At 51.8% G+C, this 22,343-nt stretch overlaps 1 protein-coding gene across 3 annotated transcripts; it reads right to left on the bottom strand.

Moving 5' to 3' along the window:
- Nucleotides 1-981: 981 nt before the first annotated feature.
- On the bottom strand, nucleotides 982-22,341 carry FOXM1 (forkhead box M1). 3 transcript variants are annotated; one of them, XM_066631880.1, is made up of 9 exons: nucleotides 22,192-22,341; nucleotides 16,972-17,543; nucleotides 14,510-14,658; nucleotides 11,488-11,688; nucleotides 10,892-11,020; nucleotides 8,600-8,647; nucleotides 7,425-7,512; nucleotides 5,350-5,519; nucleotides 982-3,263 (listed from the first exon to the last, which is right to left on the bottom strand). In XM_066631880.1, the coding sequence occupies exons 2-9, from the start codon at nucleotides 17,495-17,497 to the stop codon at nucleotides 2,235-2,237; spliced, it is 2,340 nt and encodes a 779-aa protein (XP_066487977.1). In that variant the 5' UTR covers nucleotides 17,498-17,543; nucleotides 22,192-22,341; the 3' UTR covers nucleotides 982-2,234. The 3 variants fall into 3 exon arrangements, with proteins under 3 accessions (XP_066487977.1, XP_066487979.1, XP_066487978.1); XM_066631882.1 differs by having other exon boundaries at nucleotides 8,600-8,644; XM_066631881.1 differs by lacking the exon at nucleotides 22,192-22,341 and adding an exon at nucleotides 20,153-20,215.
- Between the last annotated feature and the right edge of the window lie 2 nt (nucleotides 22,342-22,343).

Raw genomic sequence — 22,343 nt, 5'->3', positions numbered from 1 at the left:
TATGTTGTTTACAGTGCACGTACTCTGATAGTGTTTACAAAAAGGTGGTGAGAACCAGAATTTAAAAAGATTAAAAATGTATATGATCTTTTACTATGTTTTTGAAAAATTAGAGACGGTATAGTTCTTAGGTAACAATTACTGGTAGATTATTTTTCAGGATTTGACCTCAGGTAAAATCAGACAAAACTATAGTCAAACACCCCCCTAAGTTTAACCCCCAACTTATCCAAGGGTCATAGAAAATTCCATTTTTGACTCAAAACCTGTCCTTGACTTATCTGCGAGATCGACATGGGTGAGTATCTGCGGTACTCTGCTGGAGAGAACAGCTGATTCAACCAACCCTGCATTAAAGCTGGTTTAGCAGTGACTGGACGTTTCAGCCCATGGTCAGAGGAAAAAGCAGCCCAGCTTGGCTTGCTCATCTTTTAAAGCGGTGCTGGATCTCCCCCTCCAAAAAAAGATTCTCTTTGAACTCAGTGACATAATGTGCAATCTCATTCATTTGATGTCTGGCTGGACGTTCATTCACCATTTTCAGTGGAATTGGGGGGGGGGGCAAATGTCCATATGGGATGGCAGCCTTAGCTATCCTGCTGATTCAAGTTGACCCTTAACAAGGGGATCAAAAGAGGACAACCAATGGAGTCTAAGGAAACACACCACACAGACTTGCTTCTACTCTGGCTTTATTGCATAGGTTGATGCAAGAAACACACACAAGAGCAGGGTCTAAGGTCCCCCATGTGGCTCCTCTTTCTTAAGAAAGTCCAGACTTCTGATCAGGGCAGGACTTGCTGTTTCCTTCCTCTTCTTTTGAAACAGACTGTAAAAACGAGGCAGGGAAGAGTTTGCACTTTTGACTACTTAGCATCTGAAGAACTGTGTCCGATCTTCTGCCTGAAGGGCACACACACATCCCTGGTGGACCCACAAATCAAGGCATGGAAGAGCCATTTTTGAACCCCTCTGCCCCACTGCTCCAGTTCCTGGGTAGTGTCATAGAGGGTTCATGAAATGCACAAATAGGGTATCCAAGTGGCACCTCTTCGAATGTGCCAAAACTGCCAATGGGAAGACCTGCAAGAAGCACTTTCTGACCTGGCTTGACCATGTTGACAGGGAGCTGCCACCTGGTGGCCTATGGAGGGAGTGCCACAGCCCGTCTTTTACCCACCCTGCCCACAAAGTCATGGTTGGGGAGCAGCAGCTGTCAGTGACTATGCTGGGCCAGCTCAGAGGTTCCTTTCACCACAGGGTTGCATTCCCACTACACTCCTGAACAGACTTGCTGTTGTGCTGAGTATTTAAGTGCCAGGGGTAATATGGGGAAGCCATATTAACATTAGCGTTATAAGAGGGAACAGCCTTCAGCTCTGGCAAATCTCACCTGGGCCTGAGTTAGAAGAAAGTGCTGTACTTGACCACTACAGTGTTGCTTCTCCTGCGGGTAGGAGACACTTCAGGTGGCTTGTAAAGAATATTCTGTTTCCCTGGGCTTAGTGCTGTGGCAACCATGAAGAATTAAGCAGCAGAAGCATTGCCGGGTGTGGATATTCAGTAATGCGAGACACTTCAGCTGCAGAATTTCTACACTTGAGGCATCAGGGAGACTGAGAAAAAAAGGCATCAACCCTAATTCTGGGCTTTGCAAATCAGTGTATTTGGGGGAGGGGCAAAAAAGGCTGGGAAACTACAAGCAAAACCCATCCCCACAATCCCCTCCCTCCCTCCCAAAATACTAAGTTATGTAGACTCTGGGAGAGCAGGGGCCAAGCAGGAGATCAGAGCTCCTGTTCCTTTAATACTGGAGGTACAGTTGAGGGACTTTTTAGCAGCTGCTCTCGGACTATAGAAGGCGCAAAAGCCCCTCCTTTGCCTTTGGCCACTCTTTATACTTTAAAATGTACAAAAATTTACAAAGGTCAAAAGCTACACCCAAGACACTGCAGTGAAGGGGAAGAGAGGCCAGGGATGGGGAGCTTCCTCTACAGCATCCTGTAAGGAACCAATTTGGGTTTCTCTGATCGCTTGTCATGGTGGGCAGAGGAGCCCTCTGCAGAACCAACAGCCGTTGGGCCCCCAAAGCAGCCTGAGGGACACTCCATGGCAAACTCCACGAACAATCTTGTCGATGCGCATCGTGACTCAGAAGTCGGTTAACATCATGCTGCCTGTGCCCCTTGCCTATCTGCACTGAGCTGTTCTCGGAGCCTGTGAGGCTGCCTGGGTCATTTGAGTTCAGGAATCAACTGGGACCAGCTGAGATCAGTGTCCAGGCTGTCATCTTCAAAGCTGGGGAAACTGGCCTCGAGTAAGATTTTGCTCAAGCTGTCATTCATGGTGTCCAGGACTAGGCCTTCCAGGAGGGAGCGGTTCTCAGGAAGGACTGATGCCTGAAGTTCTGGGGATGGCTGCTTGCTGGAGGCAGGAGAGCTGGTCCAGGGCCCCGAGACCATCGTGTTGGCTTCGGCATGCAGGAGGGGCAGCTGAGGTGAGTCAAAGAGGGGCTGTCTCAAGGGTGTGCTGCTGAAACCCAGCAGGTCCAAGTTCTCCTGAAAGGGCGGTGGAGGGGTTCTGGTGGGACTGAGGTCCAGCCCACTCACTTCCTTGACAAAAGGTGCTGCCTTCCAGGGATCAGCGGCTGCCAGGGACGGTGGGGTAGCCGTCGGCGTTTTGCCAGGGGTGGAAGAAATGGGCAGAGAGCACAGCGCCTCCTTAACTGGAGTCTTGAAAGGGCCGCCTTCCTCCTGGGAGCAGCTGAGGTGAGCCACGTGTCCAATGGGGTGTCCCAGCATGAACGGATCTGAGCCACTGCTGGGCGGCAGGACCAGGACGGGCTCTTCTGCACAAGGGCGGGACAACTGCTGCTTCCTTCTGGACCTGCCTGCTTCGTGCCGTTCTCGCCGCTTGATCACCAGCATGTCCGACGGCCTCTGGTGAGGAGGTGGCGACTTAAGAGTGCTGAAGGCACTCTTGGGCTTTGCAGGTGGCGGTGCTGGGAGGGCGACCAGGCTGCTGCTGGGCTCCTCCTTCACAGGCGGAGGAGGGACGGAGGAAGCCCACTCACTGGAGTGAAAGCTGTCGCTCTCCTGCTTGATGCGAAGCCCTGCTGGGAAGGCATCTCCACAGCTCCAAGGGGCACCCACCTGTGCAGACTGGCAGGAGGCAGGTTGAGCTGACTCTTCAGCACGACAAGCCTCCTCCTTTATGGGGACGACAGGTGCGTGCGGGGCTGGCTCTTCGCAGGATGGCAGCACCTGCAGCAGGAGCAGAGAGGAAGAAGACACAGAGGGCTTAGAACCCGAGAGCCACGGAGGGCCTTGTCACAGGCAACACAAGCCCTGAGCCCGTGCACTGGCACTGCGCGCTCCATTCACAAACTCACTGAAGGCGACACTTGCAACGCAATGTTCGCTTGTGGGCTGGCCAGGGTGGGCACCGAGGATGGAAAGGAGTATCTTCCTGGCAACCCACATTGGGTGACTGCACACACACAAGCGCGCCCCTCACACTCAAGAGGCGGCGGCGCCAGGGAGCAGTGAACTACCACAAAGACAACCCCAGTTATGCATATTCTGGCAACACCCAGGCTAGACTGCTGTGTTGTGCTGCATATGGGGCTGCCTCTGAAGTTTCAATGCAAGTAAGTGTAAAGTCCTGCACATTGGGGCAAAAAATCAAAACTTCACATATAGGCTAATGGGTTCTGAGCTGTCTGTGACAGATCAGGAGAGAGATCTTGGGGTGGTGGTGGACAGGTCGATGAAAGTGTCGACCCAATGTGCGGCGGCAGTGAAGAAGGCCAATTCTATGCTTGGGATCATTAGGAAGGGTATTGCAAACAAAACGGCTAATATTATAATGCCGTTGTACAAATCGATGGTAAGGCCACACCTGGAGTATTGTGTCCAGTTCTGGTCGCCACATCTCAAAAGACATAGTGGAAATGGAAAAGGTGCAAAAGAGGCGACTAAGATGATTATGGGGCTGGGGCACCTTCCTTATGAGGAAAGGCTACGGCGTTTGGGCGTCTTCAGCCTAGAAAAGAGGCGCCTGAGGGGGGACATGATTGAGACATACAAAATTTTGCAGGGGATGGACAGAGTGGATAGGGAGATGCTCTTTACACTCTCACATGACACCAGAACCAGGGGACATCCACTCAAATTGAGTGCTGGGAGGGTTAGAACAGACAAAAGAAAATATTTCTTTACTCAGCATGTGGTTGGTCTGTGGAACTCCTTGCTGCAGGATGTGGTGACAGCATCTGGCCTGGATGCCTTTAAAAGGGGATTAGACAAGTTTCTGGAGGAAAAATCCATTATGGGGTACAAGCCATGATGTGCATGTACAACCTCCTGATTTTAGAAATGGGCTATGTCAGAATGCCAGATGCAAGGGAGGGCACCAGGATGCAGGTCTCTTGTTATCTGGTGTGCTCCCTGAGGCATTTGCTGGGCCACTGTGAGATACAGGAAGCTGGACTAGATGGGCCTATGGCCTGATCCAGTGGAGCTGTTCTTATGTTCTTAAGTTGCCAGAACAATCAACAGGAAAGGTGGTGGCACCAGATTGGTTACTAGTGCAGACTCCCAGGGACATTTTCTCACAGCTGCCTCCCAGCTTGCTTCTAGGCTCAACTCACAGTTTTGACTAAACAGTCTGGATTACTTAGGGGACATTCCTCTCCCATATTCACTTGCCCAGCAGTTGTGACTGTCTTGGAAATCCATTTTTCTAGATGCCCCTGCCTTTTGGGGTTAGATGGATGGCTACTGGGGACAGAGACCTTTGTGACAGCCACCACATAATTTAACTTGCTATCTAGGTACATTTGTTTGTTGCCACCTTTGCTATTCTTTCAGTGCCAGGTGAAAGCCGCCCTTTTCACTTGAGTCATGATGATATTCAGAAACCATTTTATTCCGCTTTTAATGTCGTTTGTCTTTACAACTGTTTTATTGCACTTTTAGTGCAGTTTTTCATATTAATTATGTTTAAGAAGCCCTGAAGGCTTATAAAAGTTGAACAAGTAAACATTTCTTTAATAGGGACGTTCACAATGGGAGAACTGCCTACATGTTGTACCCTCCTCTGCTGCGTTGTGGACACCGAGTGGGCGCACTACAATTCTTGGCGAAGCAGCAGTCTCAAGTTGGCACAAGCAGACTGTGGGAGGGCAGGTACTCCAAAAGTGGGCAATGCCAGGTGCAGAGAGCCAAGGTGGAAGCTCGTTCTGGTTCCAGGCACAAGAGCAGCAGGCTGGCACTAGCAAGTGAGAGCCCTGGCAGCAGCCCTGCCCTAAGTGACCCAAATGTTTCCGGTTCTGCCGGGAAGACTGACCTTTGGCGCAATGCGCACTTGCTGGATGCTGTGCATGGTCTCTGCAGTGCTCTGGGCTGAAGGCAGAGGCACGCCTGAAGGAGGCTGGAGGACCAGAGACTGGCTCATGGGGAACCGGACTGGGACCAAATAGGAGTTGACACGTGGCAGCAAGGGCTTCATCTTTCGGCCTGCAAAAGAAGGAGCAGCATCAGCTCCCCAGCCAGCGTTGGCCCTTCCTCAGCTGCCAAGCAAGGTGGCGGCTTTGAACTCTTCCCGCCCCTAATCCTCAGGAAAGCCTCTGCCAATTTTGTACTGCTTGTGCAAAAAGAGGATTACAAAGGTCTTTCTTGGCTTGAAGCCGAGGAGCCCAGAAAGGACGCCACCATTTAGTGGTCCACTGCCTGGGAAATGATGCAGGACAGAAGCATCACCCAGCTGGGATCAGCCACGGCAGGACGAGGCTGCATCACGAATTGCAGAACCCGCCACCAAAAGCAGCTTTATCCGTCTGCTCCTGACAAAGGTAGAGGCCTGGCGATGCTGTCTTGCAAAAGTCCTCCAAAAGAGGCATTTTCTATTCAGTGTTTTACTTTTCACGTGTTTATCCTGCCCTTCCTCCAAAGAACTCAGGGCATGTACATGGCTCCTTCCCTCCTTCTGTCCTCACAACATCCCTGTGAGGTAGGCAAGGCTGATAGTGACTGGCCCAAGGTCACCCAGGAAGCTTCGTGGCTGGGCGGGGACTTGAGCGTGAATCTTCCAAGTCCAACTCCCAAACCACGACACCACCTTGGCTCTTTACAGGTGAATGTTGCAGAACCAGCAGCACCCCTGACAGAAGGGGCCGTGATGCCTCCTGGGGCTGGAAAATGCTGCAAGAACAAGGCACCGGTGACTCCACTGGCGGCCCAGAGGAGGGCACTTCTCTGCCCTACCCTCCAGTCCCTTTTGGAGGGTTCGGGTGGAATTCAGGGGACCCACATGAAGCCAGATCCAAGGATATAAAATCCGGGGATAAACAGGCTCCAGCTGTACTTCTCTCTGGGAAAGAAAATAAATTGCCCTGGAGAGCATCTTATGGGTCGCATTGCACCCATATAGGGGAGCTCTTGGAGTCGCTGTTCAGGAATTTATGGCATCAGAAACATCACATAGTAGCTTGAATGTCCTGAAGTTCTTTCTTGGGGGGCAGGGGGGACATCTGATAAGGGGAACTTGTCAGTAGGGACCTACAGACTCCCTCTAGGCTGACTGTCTAGGATGGCAGCTGCCAGTCCTGCGAGCAACCTCAGGGCAGAAGCAAGACTAGCCAGCAGGCCTTTTTATGGGTGACACTTCTTCTAAGATCAAAGTGGGAAAATGTGTGGTGTGGGCAGAACAGGGAGACGCAGAGAGGCCTTCGTGAAGTCTGTGGATGCCTCTGAGAGTTTCCCTGATGGACAGTCTCATGCAATTAGGCGTGTTTAGGAAACTGGGGTCCAGGATCCCCCCCCCGTCTCATTTCTTCTCTGGTACCATAAGTAATTCTGAGGAGAGGCACATGCTGCTCCTGCTGCTGAGGGGGCATGAAGCCCCATGAAACCGAGAGCATCTCCGGAGACCTGTGACGCTCCGGCCCTCACCCCTCCTCACAGGATTGGCAAGATCCGTGCAGGGGCCAGGCTGGGAACCAGACAAGCCGTCTTCTACTACTGACTCTGGCCAGGGCTCAGTCCAGCTCCTCCCCCCCCTCAGACTTTGCTAAAGATTGCCGTGTCCTCTAATGGGCAGCAGCCCTTCTGGCTCCAAAGAAAAGGCCTAGTTCCCAGCCACATGGAATCCTCCAGCTGGGAACGGGGCCAGGAATTGAACCTGGCAGGCCCTTCTGCAGGTCAGGCAGGACGAGTTTCTAAAGCCTTTCTGACTCACCCCAGAACAGTCTCAGCCTGGTCCTTGTGGGAGTGTGCAGTCTACTCCATGCTTGTGGCTATATTTGCCCCTCAGTGCTTCTTCCTCCAATAGCAGCATCCAGAGGACATCCCCAGCAGGGGAGTAGAGAATGCTGCTGCCCCAAGACCTGCCCTGCCCCCGGCTCGGCAAAGGCAAACACTCACGTGCAGCCGGGGTCTGTGGCTCAGCTCGGCTGCCGCCATTGGGACCGCTGGTGTCCTTCGGAAGGTCTGGAGTGGGCCTTTTTTGCTGCTGCAGTCATGGCAGGGAGGGGAGAGGCAAGAAGAGGGTTAGAAGAGAGCCTGGCTCTGCCCACTAGCTTGGCTTGGGAGCATGGACCCAGAAGGCGGCACAGCACCAGGGAACCCACAGATTCTGGTCCATGAAGCAAGCCAGTCTTTAAGGAGCCACAAGACTTTTGGTTGAAATGGGGCAAAGTGTGCAATGCCAGCCAAGTTCCACATGCTCAAGTGTGGGGGCAGAAAGAAGGAAGCAAAAGCAGGAACAGAAGCCAGGAAGGTGTTTGCAGGAAGGGCCCTGAGCCGTGTGAGCCAGGCACTCTCGTTTGCTACCTGCAGGTTGATTGGCAGGCACAGAAGCGAGTTTCAACTTTTGTCTCAACAGCATCTTTGCTGCTGCCAGGAGGCAGAAGGAGAAGGACAATGTACACGCCCCCCAGCTGTGCTTGTTCTCCCCCTCTCTGATGGGACCCCAAAAGATACAGAAAGAGAACGTTTACTGCTCAGATGGTTTGAAATCGCACCTTGGGTTGCTCTTTCTTAAGCCAATTGCGAGCCAGCAATGGGAACAGTACAAGTACCAAAGTACAGGGAAAGACCATCGTTTAGCACGAGAGCCCCTGCTTCGTGTGCAGAGGGTCCCAGGGTAAATCCCTTACCTCTTCTAGTTAGGCTGGGGCCGGCCGCCAAGGGGCTGCTGCCAGGCACTGGAGACAATACTGAGACCAAGCGGAGGAACCAGCAGTCCGGCTCGTCAAGAACCAGCTTCCGACGTTTCACTGGCAGGCACCTGCCTATGTTAAGCCCACCTTTCCACCTTGAACTTGGGCTCCAAAGGTAACACACAAGTGTATTCGAAGTATGTTACCTTCGGAGCCCAAGTTATGGGGGAAAGGTAAGGTGCTTGCAAATAAGGGTCCATTCATCCACACAAGCTTTTGAAGGGGACCAAGCCTAGTCCTGAATCCCCCCCCCCCACCGAGCACCTGAGGGAGAGAGGCAGCAGGGGGTGCTGTTCCCACAGGCAAAGCATCTTCCATGCAGCTGCAGCAGCCAGCTACACAGAAGGGAGAAGCCCCAGCCAGGAGGGAAGTTCTTACTGATTCCAAGGGCTCGGGCTGTGCTGAGGACCCTGCGTCCAAGGGCTGCTGGCCGCCAGGCATACAAAAGGAACAGAAACAGAAGTTACCAACCAAGCAGGAGGACAAGTGGACATTTGGCAGAGAAGACAACTTCAGGACAATCGATCGTTTCTCAGAACAGAACTCCCGACAAATAGTTCCTTAAGATTCACTAGATCTTCTACCAATTGCCGTTCCCTAAACAAGCACTGCGAGTCTCCCCTGGAGAACGGGTGGACAGCCTGATCCTGTGCTGGCTAGCGTTGGCGGAGTGGGCACGGGTGCCGTAAAGCACACTGAAGCCAGTGCCACCGGTGGAGGCATGCAAGAGCAGGCCTGTGCTGGCACTGAAGGTGTGCCCACCGACTGGGCAAGGCCCTGGGGAGAGGGTGGCATGGGGGTGTAACTGTGCATGGGTCAGCAGAAGAGGCTGCGGCTGCATTCTATCCCCCAGTCTGGGTCAGGGGTGGGTATCCTCGGTTCTGCGCCAGTTATAGCTAGCATAGATCCGAGTAGGCCCATAGGGGCTGCCTGGATCCAGTGTTCCCTTACCCTGGGGAGACCAGACCTCCAGCTGCCTCCTTAGCCCTGCGGGATACAGCAGCAGCTGTTTCGGGGTTGTTGCACCAGGGGGCAGTAGCCTCCATAGGACTGGGCTGTGAGTGGCACGTTTGAACATTAAGGTTTCATTTATTGACTTTGCTTTTATCTTACCTCTCCACAAGTTTAAGGCAGCTCACAACAATAATTTCAGAATTACAGAGTACCCCCCAAACAGGGTGGCCAGATGTCCTCATTTTCCAGGACATGTTTTCTTTTTTAGCCTCATGTCCTGGAAAAGAATTTAAATGTCCTCCTTTTCCTTGTGAGCAGGAAGTGAAGAGCATTCTTGTAATTAATAAATTGTATGTAATAAATTATATGCAATATAGTTTTAAATTCAATAATAAGTAATATAGTGTTTAAATTAACCACATAAAATCAACATAACTGTTTTTAGCTTTATTTTGTCCTGTCCTACATTTTTTGGATGTCCTACATTTTGGGGTACCTTGTCCTTTCTTGTGGTTATGACATCTGGTCACTCTGCCCCCCCCCCCAAAAACCCTATAAGCTCATTATCCTCATGTTGAACCTCTGTTTGTTATTACTATCTTTATTTAAGAGCCATTGAACAGCTGGCCCATGGATTTTGTGGTCTGCCACCAAAGCAGCCAGTTTTGATTCTCCCCAGCCCACCCCTCTTGCCTAGTTAGTTGTTCTTCCAACAACCCTGAATTTCCTGTATAGAATAATTTCCTAATACTTGTCACACTAATGGGGGGGGGGGGGGGGGGAGAGAGAACCAAGCATAAATTCTGTGCTTTTTGGTCTAACTAATCCACACAAGGACCTACTAACCTAATCAGTAAACATCAGCATCAATATCAATCTACCAACACAACCGTGCAAAACATGATGGAAGGGTCTTCACACAGCCAGGGTTCAGAAGAACCCCTAGGCTGTGCATTTCTTCGTTGGGAGCAGTGGAACCTCATCCACAACCAGCAGAACCGACCATCTTCCAGATCTTTTCTAGCCCATCATCACAATCTGTATTTTGTTTGGATTAAGCTTCAGTTCATTAAAGTCCTCATCCAGCCTATCAGTACATTTGGGCAATCATTCAGAGACTGAACCACTGCTCCTCTGTTTCCTGAGAGTGGAAACGGAGCTGTGTGTCACGAGTGTATTGATGATACCATGCTCAATTGCTCGACAGTCTCTTCCAGTGGTTGCAGATGGAAGTTAAAGAACTTTTGCTGGTACTCAACAGCACAAAACCTAGCTTGGGGGGGGGAGGCGGGGAGACACAGAACAACCGTCCCCCAGTGCTACTTTCTGACAGTGACCGGTTATATAGAAGTAGAGCCACTGTCATGCATTTCCATCCATCTTGGGGAGTCCGAAAGAAAGTTAATCACATCCAAAGATGCAGAGAGGTCCATAAGAATAGGTGGAATCACACACACTCTCTCTCTGTCATCACTAGATGCAAATAAGCAAGGCCTATTTTAATGTAACCTGCAGCTATGCACATAGACTCTTCTCCTGGAACACAATCATTGCTTTCTGCAAGTTTGTGCTGCCACAACCAGTAATTCTGTCTCTCATCTTGCATTAGGTCCGTACCAGCATGCCTCTACTCCACTCTTCAGGCAGGAAACAAGCAGTGACTTCAACAGCTGAGAACTGGGGAAGCAACATCTTTCTTCCCTGGAAGGTACTCACCTTGAACACCTGGTCCAGTGTCAGGTAGCGGTTGGCCTCTGGATGAATAGTCCAGAAGGAAATTTTGCCGTTGGCCGATGTCTCTCGAACAAACATGTTGTGAAGGGAAAGATTGTGCCGTATGGAGTTCTGGGTGGGAGAGGAGAAATCTCTGTTGTTTTCAGTTATAGGACACAAGTAGACTCCACATGTGAAGTCTAGGCCAGAATTCAAAGACCTTGACTTTTGCTCCCTTATGTACACATCTACAGCCCAATCTATATGATCAGCAAATGGAGAGTGTAAAAACTGTTTCTAGCCTGTGCTAGCCACTTCAGGCTGCAGGTGTGTGACTGTGTGGTTGACAGCCTCCCCATGAAGAAAAAATTCCCTGCACATAGAAAAACAGCATATCAGGAAGAAGGCCAAACCTGCATCCTACCTTGAGGTCTTCTTTTCGTATGTGTAGGGCATTTAAAACAAACAATTGGAATATTCCCAGTGCCTCTGCCAAGATTTGCTTTGAAAGAAGAAGCCTGGGAGCCACTTGCATGCCATGCTGGGTGCACATACATGGGTGCAGTTTCACATACCGTTCATGTCATAGCATGTGTTACCTTCCAGCCTGGCTTGGCCACGTGCTTGAAATAAGGGAAGTGGTCCTCAATCCAGGCGTAGATGTCCTTTAGCATCATGCGCTTCCTCTCAGTGCTGTTGATGGCAAACTGGATCATGGCCATGTAGGAGTAGGGGGGACGTTCAGAGAAGGACTCTGGCCAGGAGGCAGCAGAGGAGGGCACTGTGGAGCCTTCCTCAGTCTGAGGAGCAGACAAAATGACCATGTGAAAGAAGCAGGGTGTACAGGATGTGACATGAAGCACTATGGATGCATCAAATGCAATTCTGACTAGAGTAGGGTTGGGCCCTACAAAAATTTAAAGCATACATTTCATATAAGTGCAACAGTGATGCTGTTAATTAGGAAAAATCTAAGGGAGTTAACGGTGAGCTTGTTCAGCTGATACTATCCAAACTGTATGCCATGGTCCCCTCCTGGCATCCTGTTCTGGTTCCTTATAATTGCATGCGCATGTGTAGAGGTTCGTCTGAAACTTCTCTTCACACAGTCTTGATTCTAGTTAATCATTAGCATCAATAATAATCTTTATGCTCTGCTTTTCAACAAAAGCTCACAAAGTAGGCTACACTGAAAATCAAATAATTACAGTGGCTCCCTGCCCCAAGTCAGGATCCATTAAGAAGGTGTATCAGGTGGATGTTCAGGTGAGCCTTCTACCTCCCCCCCCCCCATGTTTATAACTACCACGAAGCTGCATCAAGGGGAAAGGAATTGAGATGTGCCTGTGTATGGCCCCAGTTGGTATACAAAGGAGGTGGCTCAGAGGTGTGTCATTCAAACTGGCCTCTTGGTCATGCAACCTCTATGCATTGGTGCCATGCTTTGGACTTGATTCAAGTTCAAATCCCCATTCAGCTAAGAAAATCCATCTGTGACCCTGGACAAATTGCTCTCTCTCTCTCAGCCAAACCTACTTTACAGGGTTGCGTGAAGGGAAGCGACAGGGCACACTGCCCAGAGCTCCAGAGAGGAAGAATGGGATTTTAAAATGTAACAAACAATTTCAGGCATGACCCCCCCCCCCCGCCACCATATCCATGGGGGATGGATTCCAGCTGCCACCCCAGTCACCGGAAACCACAGATAGCAGTGAACCCTACAAAAAGGCGCCTCATTGCAGAAACGAGTTATCCGCCTGTGATTGCAGCCCTCCTGTTGCTGTTGCTCCAATACCTTGCTGGCTCTTTGCTGCTTGCAAACACTCATAGGAAGCAGGGAGCAAGTTGGAAGGCTGAAAACGCAAGGCTGATCTACATTCCTAGAGCTCAGTGCCACATTTTTTCAGCCCTCCAACTTGTTTCCTGCTGCATTTGCAGACAGCAGAACCAGTGAAACAGGAGACGGCGGCAGGAGGGCTGCAGCCGCAAGCAGATCAATCATTTGCACAGGGATCTCCAAACCCCGACCCGGGGGCCAGATGCGGCCCACGGCCAGCCTCTGAACCTCTGATTTCGTTGACTAAACACAACCAGAGTTGTGGGGTGGTGGAATGGGGGTCTATTTAAATGTGTGCTTTATTTATTGGGCTGTATTGGTGCTTGAAGAAATCCTGGACGTCTGAATCCATTCACTCATTTAAGTTCCAACTCTAATGTATTTAATTAAACTTTATATTTAATTTTTTTTCTGGCCCTTGACACTGTGCCAGATATTTGATGCAGCCCTTCAGCTGAAAAGTTTAGAGACCCTGATTTGCACGATGGGGGAACTTTTGAACTGTGGCTAATAGCAAATATAGGAAGACACCTGTAGTGAGACTGAATTTCTTTACACTCCAGTATACTACTTACAACCATGTTACACAAATAAAATATGAATGACATTCAGAATTAGGGTTGGACATGGGAGCAGTCACTAAAGATTCCATCAGTCAAGAGTCAAAGGTGGGGAAATGAAAAGGTTTCTAGCCTTAGGGACAGAGTACGTCATTCAAGCAACTGCCATTCTGAGCCCCCCAACAGAAGGCACGTCCAGTTGAAGAGCACTCGCTTCACACTGTTTTGGTTCCTAGGAAGTAGTTAAAACTGTATTTTAAAATGTATAAGTCAGTCTAAGAATCTGATGGTCAAACTGTGGAATATAAATCTAGTAATATGGTCAAATTAGGGCTACGTATTTTAAAAGTAATAACTTCATTAGAACAACAAGAAAGGTTCTTGTAATTGTCAAAAGATTTAATACTTTTGCTAATTAAAAACTAGTCAACTGTTTTTGTAGAACAATAAAAACTGTTTTTAGAAATGAAATAAACAAGTTTGGTATGGAGAAGCTCTGCTATGCTGCTCGGTTTGCCACAGTGGACAGTGAACAAGGAGGTTAAGCAACAAGACTCCACCCTGAAATTACTAAAAGAAAAAAGTTACCTGCAGTGGCATTCTTGGTTTCACGGGAGGCCTGACAAGAGCTGATCATGGTCAAATAATAACTGGTCAGCTGACAACATCTGATTAGACAGCGGACTTGCAGGCCAATCCACTTCAAAAGTTTGAGCTGTAGAGGGAGTGGGGGGGAGAGCTGCTCTGAAATGCAACCTGCATTTGTCTTTAAAAATGATACCTGCTGAACTGAGTGCAAGCAGCCCTTGCTCTCCCCCCCGCCCTGCCCATCAGATGACACAATGGTGCAACTGAGGAGGATGGCTACTAGCTAAGCCAGGGGAGCTGGTGGAACAGCAGACAATGGGCAGGCACCCCAAACATATCTCCAAGTGCCAACAGTTCCAAGCCTGCTTCTCACTAGACTTCTCACCCACACGGAATTGCCAGGTTGAACCCAGAGATCCCCCTTGCGACTCCTACCCAAACCTCCTGCAATTTTTTTGTCTGCCTCCTTTTCCCTCTTGGACACCTGGTCACTACAGTGGCCAGAAGTGGGGGGCAGACCAAATTACAGGGGGGGAGTATCTGCTGCTACCTTGTCTCTTGAGGCAGCAGTTAGTTTAACATGCAGACAACTGCAGCCTGACACTTCTAGGCTCCCTTCCCCACTGGACTGCTCACCTTGATGGCCTGAGGCTTGGGAGTCAGGTTCTCCTTCTCCGTCTCTTTTTTCACAGTGCAGGGGCTCAGTCCATCGGAGCTCATTTTGCCCAACCACTGAATGTTGGTCAGGCTGTTGTCCAGGCCACAACTGGGTGCCTCATCGCTGCCTGGATAGATGCAAACTCACAGTCCTCATTATGCCACCCCAGGTCCCTCAGGGGCTACAAGCCTGCTCTGTAAGCAGACGGAGTTCAAAGGTTGAGTATCTCAGCTTTACAAAGGACCACAAGGGAGTCTGAGCAGCAACACTTGACTTGCATAGAGTTGCACTGAAGCACTTCTGTGATAAGTGCCCCCTTCCCTGCCACATTTTCCCTTCTTTTCAGACACTTCTAACACCCCAGAAGCTCTGTGCTGGCTCAGCAGTCTAAAAAGCTGGGTAAATGTGAGAAAAATTTGTCCTCTCTGGAAAATGCTGTTCCCAGCCAACCATGTGCCTGTATGGACTGGGGTCTTTCTTCATACCTGGAGTAGCCAAGCCACCCAAGTGAGGCTGGCAGGTGCCTACTGACTGTGTAGCCAAACCTGCCTATCTAGCCAAAGGGATGGGATGGAGAGGCTAGATGGGGTCCCCCCTCCCAGCCGAGAACTCCTTGACATCATCAAACTCTGGCCACAAGTGGAAGCACAGGGATGCTCCTGTGCATTTCTGCTACGGAAATCTGCTGTGGAATCTACTGTTGGTTCGCAAACTGAGTCTCTAGTAAGTGCAGAACTGGATTCCTGGGGCAATATAAGGAGCTAATAATAGGGTCGGTATTTCCAGCTAGATTCCTTCAGGGAATTAATTTTGTTTTCTTTGTACTCCAAGTCAGCTGGCAAACTACCAGTTCACTGCACATTGGCGGTTTTGTGTGCTTTGCACTTGAGTAGCTTCCTGGGTCTCTCTGGTGGGCGTTTCTGGTTATGGTATCCATTCAATCAGTTTTGTTTTTGGGTGTCCATCCAGCCAAGTTCAGGCATTTCCCTCAATCTGGTTTTAGTTTTTCTATCCTTCCCCTTTCCCATTTTGTTTAATTCTTTTTCTTTTGGATTTTTAATAAACTCACATTTGACTCCTTGCCTGTCTAGTCCATGTTCATGGGTAACTCAGGCTACAATGCACACTTTCCTGGGAGCAAGCCCCACGGACTAGAATGTGACTTACTTTTGAGTAAACATGCACAGGATTGGGCTGTAAGTGGGTTGTGACATCTGATTGCTTATGACACTACCACAATTTGATTCTAGAGTATTCTTCTAACAGTATTCTTCTAGAAGGCAGGTCTGTCCCAGGCACCCCCTCCCCAACCTGGCCTAGTCTCTGTAGCCTGGGATGGTAGTAGTGGATAGAACTATTAGTTTGCTACCCTTTTGTTGGGGAGGGTCCCTTTTTGGGAGAAGGGCGGGATAAAAATAAAGTTTTATTATTATTATTATTACCTATTAGGTTGCTGACCCCATAAAAAGGGAAGCAAGGAGCAGAAAGGGGTTTTGAAAGCTAACCACTAGACACTACTCCCCTTGGTCAGCCTGTCTTCTCCCTTATCTTCTCTGACAACTTCAAAAATCCATGTTTCATATAGTGCCAAGCTACCCAATCCCAGACACAAGCAGTGTTGCCAGCTCTTTACTGGGGGAAGTACATCAATTCGGAAACAGGACAACTCTAAAAGTTTTATTCCAGAGTGTGCAAATGAGAATTATCTTCCACCCATTCTCTGTATTTCTGCAGGTAGCACTGTGATAGGAAGGAAGCAGACCTGAAGCAGTGAATCAGACTGGGTAACCTTATTATTTACTGGGTAATAATAATAATATTATTATTATTATAACCTCTTTCGCAACTGGGTATTTTGGGCTCACAGGACCCTCTATTTCAGTAGTTCTCACACATATAGCATGGGGACTCACTTTTTAGAATATGAATCTGTCAGGACCCACTGGAAGTGATGTCATGACTGGAAGTGGCATCATTAAGTAGGAAAATTTTTAGCAATTCTAGGCTGCAATCCTACCCACACTTACCCAGGAATACGTCCCATTGACTATCATTGTTAAAAGAATATACACAGTAGCCTGTTAAAAATACAAGCCTGTAACATTTCCCCAAACGCAGTCACACACTATGGTAGCATCAAGTCTAATATATTAAAAATAAAATATTGAAATGAATGGGGACCCACCTGAAATTGGCACGCAACCCACCTAGTCGGTCCCAACCCACAGTTTGAGAAACTCTGCTCTATTTAATAAAGCCCTGGCAGGCTGCCCCAGCTTCCGATTCCTGTCACTATACGTTCCAGCAGCTTGCAAGAGAAGAGCATCAGCTCTTAGCCACTGGGGTTTCCAGCTCTGACAGGTACACCTGAAAGGGCTCCAACTTTCCACTGTTCACTAGTGTGGAATTTTCAGGATACCAAAAGGAAAGATCTACATACTGTTTCCTTCCAGTTCTGGTTGCAACTCAGAGGCCTCCACGGCAGACTCTTCCACTGTTCCAGAGTTTTGCCCGGTGTGCTTCTCTCCCTCCCATGCAGTCGTGTTGGCAAAGCTGTGCTCCTCCTTCAATTGCAGCCAGTTCTTGAATGCCCCAGTCTCTCCGCTGGATGTGCTGCTCCCACTACTGATGAGAATGAACTTGTTCGGCCCACTGCTACCTGACTCTTTTCCTTTGGCTGTCAGAGCCTCCAGGATCATGCGGATGTCTGCAGTGGCAGGGATGGCCACCACCTGTGTGTTTGGCATGGTGGGGTGGTTCACCATCTTAATGCCTGCAGGGACTTCCTGGGTTCCTGACCCTTCTCTAGGGGTGCTGTGCTTGTTTGTCTGCCCATGCTCCTGAGTAGGGGACCCACTGCCCTGCCTGCTTGGCTCCTCTCTGTCCAGGGTGCAAGATGTGTTGCCATGCGAGAGGGACAGTTTCCGTCTCTTGAGAATCAGAGGCCTGTGAGGGCTGCTCTTCATCCTTGACCAGTGGAGTCGATCTCCATTGAGGACAGAAGGATGGATCCTGCAAAAAATGAAAAGCAACATTTCAGTATGATTGTGAGTACTGTACGTGTAGGCTATGTTGCAAAGGAGCCTCCTGAAAATAAGCAGCTTAGGCTGCAACCCTACGCACACTTTTCCAGGAGTAAGCCTCACTGAACACAAAGAGATTTACTTCTGAGTAGATATGCCTAGGCTTCCACTGTACACTTGCTGCATCCTGTGAGCGATGGCAAAATAACTACAGGACTAATTGGCTGTAATTAGGATCATTCCTAAGCAATCAGGCAAGGAAGCTTTTCTAAACTGAAAGCAAGTGTTTTGAGGGTTTGTTTTGATTTTCCAGACCATCCATATGCCACTAATAATCAACAGATATGCAGGGACCAGTGGACTAGTAACTTTTGAAATTTAATTTCTTTCCTCACATTTACTCAACCTTGCAAATAAAGCCAAGCTTTTAACATCACCATGAGCAAATGTCCATTTGTGCTCAGCCATGAAGTTTTCTGGTGACCTTGGGTTGGTCAGTCTCTCTCTCTCTCTCTCTCTCTCTCAGCCTCACCTACCTCACAGGATTGAGAGGACAAGGGGGGGGGGAAGAAACCATGTACACCTCCCTTAGCTCCTAGGAGGAAGGGAGGTATCAAAGTCTGATAAATAATATTCTGGTTATATTTGGCTTCAGGCATTGGTACCCAAATACAAAATGCTTCATAAGAAGCCATTATCTACCAAGTCTGATCATGACCAGCTGAGCCAACAGAAATTAAATCCAGGCAAGACTGAGGTCATGAGGATTAGACTTCCTACAATTGATAGGGTTCAACCACTTCCAATCATTCAGATTCACAACTTTGGGATAAGCCTCCCAGATTCACAACACAGCCTGGATTCCAAAGTCAAATTGTTGCCCAGGAAAGCTTGAAGGTTGCAGCCTTTTCTTGCATGTGCAGATCAAGAGGCCCTCTCTGTCATGCTTTCCTAACTGTGAGGCTAGACTGCTGTGATGTGCTTTACTGAGAACTGTCCTTGATGATAATTCACAAGCTCCAGCTGGTAGATAATGTTGGCATCTGCTTTCTGCTGGATATGAGTCATTGTGAGCACATGACACCTGTGCACTCCCTGACCTTCTGAGTTCAGTTCAAGGTGCTAGAAATGACCTATAAGCCCTGCAGACCTCAGAAACCACCTCTGCTCTCCTGTTGCTGCTCCAATGGCATTCCTAAGAGCACTGCAAGTCAGAATAACAGAAGGGCGCACTGGCAGACATTCTTGGTGGCCCTCTTCCACCTTTCCAGTTCTCTTCTGTTGGAGACATGCCAGAACTCAAGATGTTCACCTTCTGGAAGTGGTGCAAGACATTTTTATTCAACTGTGCTTTGGATGGCCAGGGAAAAGGACAGCAGGACAGAATTACTGTTGCCTTTGGATGGGGCAAAAAAACAACAGTGATGTTGTTCCCATGGCAACTACAGGGAAAATGGAAGTTACTGAGAGCCACAGGAGCGCACACATTCGCCTTATCACTGAACACTGAGGCCTCAAAGTTCAGGAACAACCACGATGGAAAGTGTCCCCCAAGGGAAGCAGCCGGGGAAAGAGTCATCATCAACCACAGCCTTTTAACATCGCAAAGCACCAAAAAAGGAAAAATCCTACGTGAACCCCAAGCGCATCAGTGCCCTGCCGGCCTCTCCGCAGCAGTGAGAGGCCACCAGTAGGAATCCTCAGCACGCCAAGGAGGCTGGCTGCTCTCCCTCCTGCCCACAGGCTGCGCCCAGGCCCTGCACTGCTGAAACGGTCTTGAGGAGCGATGCACTCTCCCTTCCTCCAAGCGGCTGCAGGGGCCCACCGAGCTGCAGAGCCCGCTGCCAGTGGCGCTGGGCGGCTCCTGCAGCCCGCTTTCCGCGCCGTCTGCAGTGCGCTTCTCAGCCCGGCGTGGCCTGTCGTGCAGCGGCGCAGGGCCGGCCTGGCGCTTTCCGGGACTGCCGCTCAGCGCTCGACGCACAGCAACCGAAGGGACGGGGCGGCTGCAGCAGGACGGGAGGCGCCGCGTGGTTCTCGCCGGCCGTGCGGGAGGCCAGCGGGGCCCGCCGGGTCGCGGCAGGGCTGGCCGCCTTTCTCCCGGCGCTGCGCCCGCAGAGCTCGCTCCCTGCGGCGGGCCGCGAAGCCGCCGAGGAACGGCTCCGAGTCCCAGAAGGCAGAGGGCGGCGCGCACGAGACCCGCGACCGGCCTGGGGCGGCCTCCCGCCGGGGAGCAGCGAGAGCGCTGCTGGCGGCCCCGCACAGGCCTCGGAAGGCGGTCCCGCGGAGGCGCTGCGGCTCCCCAGCTGCCCGGGTCGGCAGAGGCGGGGCGCGGCTCCCGGGGGCCCGGCCAGCGCCGGAGTGCTGCGGGGCCCTCTCCGCAGGCGGCGCGGGAGCGCGCCGGTCTGCTCTCGCTGCCGGGGGACCAGGCCCGCCGCGGGCGGGCGGGCGGGCTCGTGCGGCTCGCAGGACCTCCGGCCTCCCCGCAGGACTCGGCAGCGCTCGCGGACGCGGCGGGCGGGTGGCGCGAAGCGCGGCCCCTCCTCGCAGAGGCCAGACGAGCCCCGGACGGCGCTGCGGAGGCCGCCCCGCCGCACTCACCTCCTGCCGCCGGTCTGGGGGGGGCGCCTCGGAGTCTCGCCGCGGGCCGGGCACGGCCCCTCGCCGCCCGGCTGTTTGAATTTGGCGCTCGGAGGGCTCGGCGGCCACGTGACGCTCGGCGGCCAACCGGGGCGGGGCCGGGCCTGGGAGGGGCGGGGCTGCGCTCGCGGCTGCTCGGATGGGCGGTCTGACAGCCGAGCGAGGCCCGCCCCGGCCGCGGATGCCTCCGAAGAAGCGGAGCTCCAGTTCGCCGAGCCCCCCCGCGAGGGGCCGCCGCTCCGCCCCACCCCGCCGGAAGGCCGCCTTCTCTCCCGGCAGGCCGGCGGCCTCGTCAGGTTGGCCCCCGTCCTCCAGGAAGCCTTCCTGCCCCCGCCCCGCGTTCTGCCCCCGGAGCTCGGACTGCCGGGGACGCCCAGCGGGCTTCCTGGGGGGACGGAGTCTCCCGGCTCCTGCCGCGCAGCGCTGCCTGGAGCTTTTCCACCCCGGAAGGCTCCGAGGCCGCCGCCGCCGCCGCCGCCGCCTCTTTGGGGGCTGGGACAAGACGCAGCCCGGCGCGCGACCGGCTCCCCGAAGCGCGACGGCCGCCGCCTCTTTGGGGGCTGGGACAAGACGCAGCCCGGCGCGCGAACGGCCCCGAGCGCGACGGCCGCCCAGCTTTGCAGACCGAGCAAGTGCGGACTCTCCGCTCGCTGATTTGCGGCCGGCCTGCTGGTGCTGCGCATCGGCCTGCGGGAAGCGCCGCTGAAGCCGATTTCCCCGCTGCTTCTCCCTGCGCCTGCTCTGGGAGAGGGCTGGGGCCACGTGCGGCCCTGGGGAGCCCCGTCTCCAGTGAGCCTCTGGCCCTCCTCATGCCTGCTGGAGCCCCTGCTGTTCAGCCTCTGGCTTGGGCTCGCTCCGCTGCACCGCGTCTGATGCAGCAGCGGCAGCGAAGGAAAGGCCGGCCTCGCTCTGCCAAGGCCTTTTACAGGCCCTGAGCTGCTGCAAGACCCTCGTTCGTTCAGAGCCGAACGAGTTCTCCTTTCCGCACAGAGCCAGAGCTGCGCCCTCCTGCCGCGATGTCTGCACACCCCTGCGAGAGCCGACCAGTCACAAGGCCTGAGCGCAGCCAGGAGGTCCAGTGCAGATCTGCCTTCAGCCCTGACCCACAGGCTGCCCTTCTCAGCCAGGCCCCAGCAGCTGACGTGCTGATTTTTGGGGGCAAAAAAATCAAAATTTTACATATAGGCTGATGGGTTCTGAGCTGTCTGTGACAGATCAGGAGAGAGATCTTGGGGTGGTGGTGGACAAGTTGATGAAAGTGTCGACCCAATGTGCGGCGGCAGTGAAGAAGGCCAATTCTATGCTTGGGATCATTAGGAAGGGTATTGAGAACAAAACGGCTAATATAATGCCGTTGTACAAATCGATGGTAAGGCCACACCTGGAGTATTGTGTCCAGTTCTGGTCACCACATCTCAAAAAGGACATAGTGGAGATGGAAAAGGTGCAGAAGAGAGCGACTAAGATGATTGCTGGGCTGGGGCACCTCCCTTATGAGGAAAGGCTGCAGCGTTTGGGCCTCTTCAGCCTAGAAAAGAGGCGCCTGAGGGGGGACATGACTGAGACATACAAAATTATGCAGGGGATGGACAGAGTGGATAGGGAGATGCTCTTTACACTCTCACATAATACCAGAACCAGGGGACATCCACTCAAATTGAGTGTTGGGCGGGTTAGGACAGACAAAAGAAAATATTTCTTTACTCAGCGTGTGGTCGGTCTGTGGAACTCCTTGCCACAGGATGTGGTGCTGGCGTCTAGCCTAGACGCCTTTAAAAGGGGATTGGACAAGTTTCTGGAGGAAAAATCCATTATGGGGTACAAGCCATGATGTGTATGTGCAACCTCCTGATTTTAGAAATGGGTTATGTCAGAATGCCAGATGCAAGGGAGGGCACCAGAATGAGGTCTCTTGTTATCTGGTGTGCTCCCTGGGGCATTGGGTGGGCCGCTGTGAGATACAGGAAGCTGCACTAGATGGGGTTGTTCTTATGACCCACCTTGCAGGGCTGTTGTGGGGCTTCCTGAGAAGGGGCCGCGCTGGACACGCTAAGCGCTCCCTCGTGTTTCTCGGGTGCCCCGCAGCTCCAGGGCCGCGTCAGGGCGCTCGCAGAGGTGGCGCCGGAAGCGGCCGCCGTCAGCGAGGACGCCA

The sequence above is a fragment of the Tiliqua scincoides genome, chromosome 6, assembly GCF_035046505.1.
Source record: "Tiliqua scincoides isolate rTilSci1 chromosome 6, rTilSci1.hap2, whole genome shotgun sequence".
In the NCBI taxonomy this organism is placed as follows: domain Eukaryota; kingdom Metazoa; phylum Chordata; class Lepidosauria; order Squamata; family Scincidae; genus Tiliqua; species Tiliqua scincoides.
Note: the sequence above shows the minus strand (reverse complement) of the source record. Positions and strands in the feature narration are given on the sequence as shown.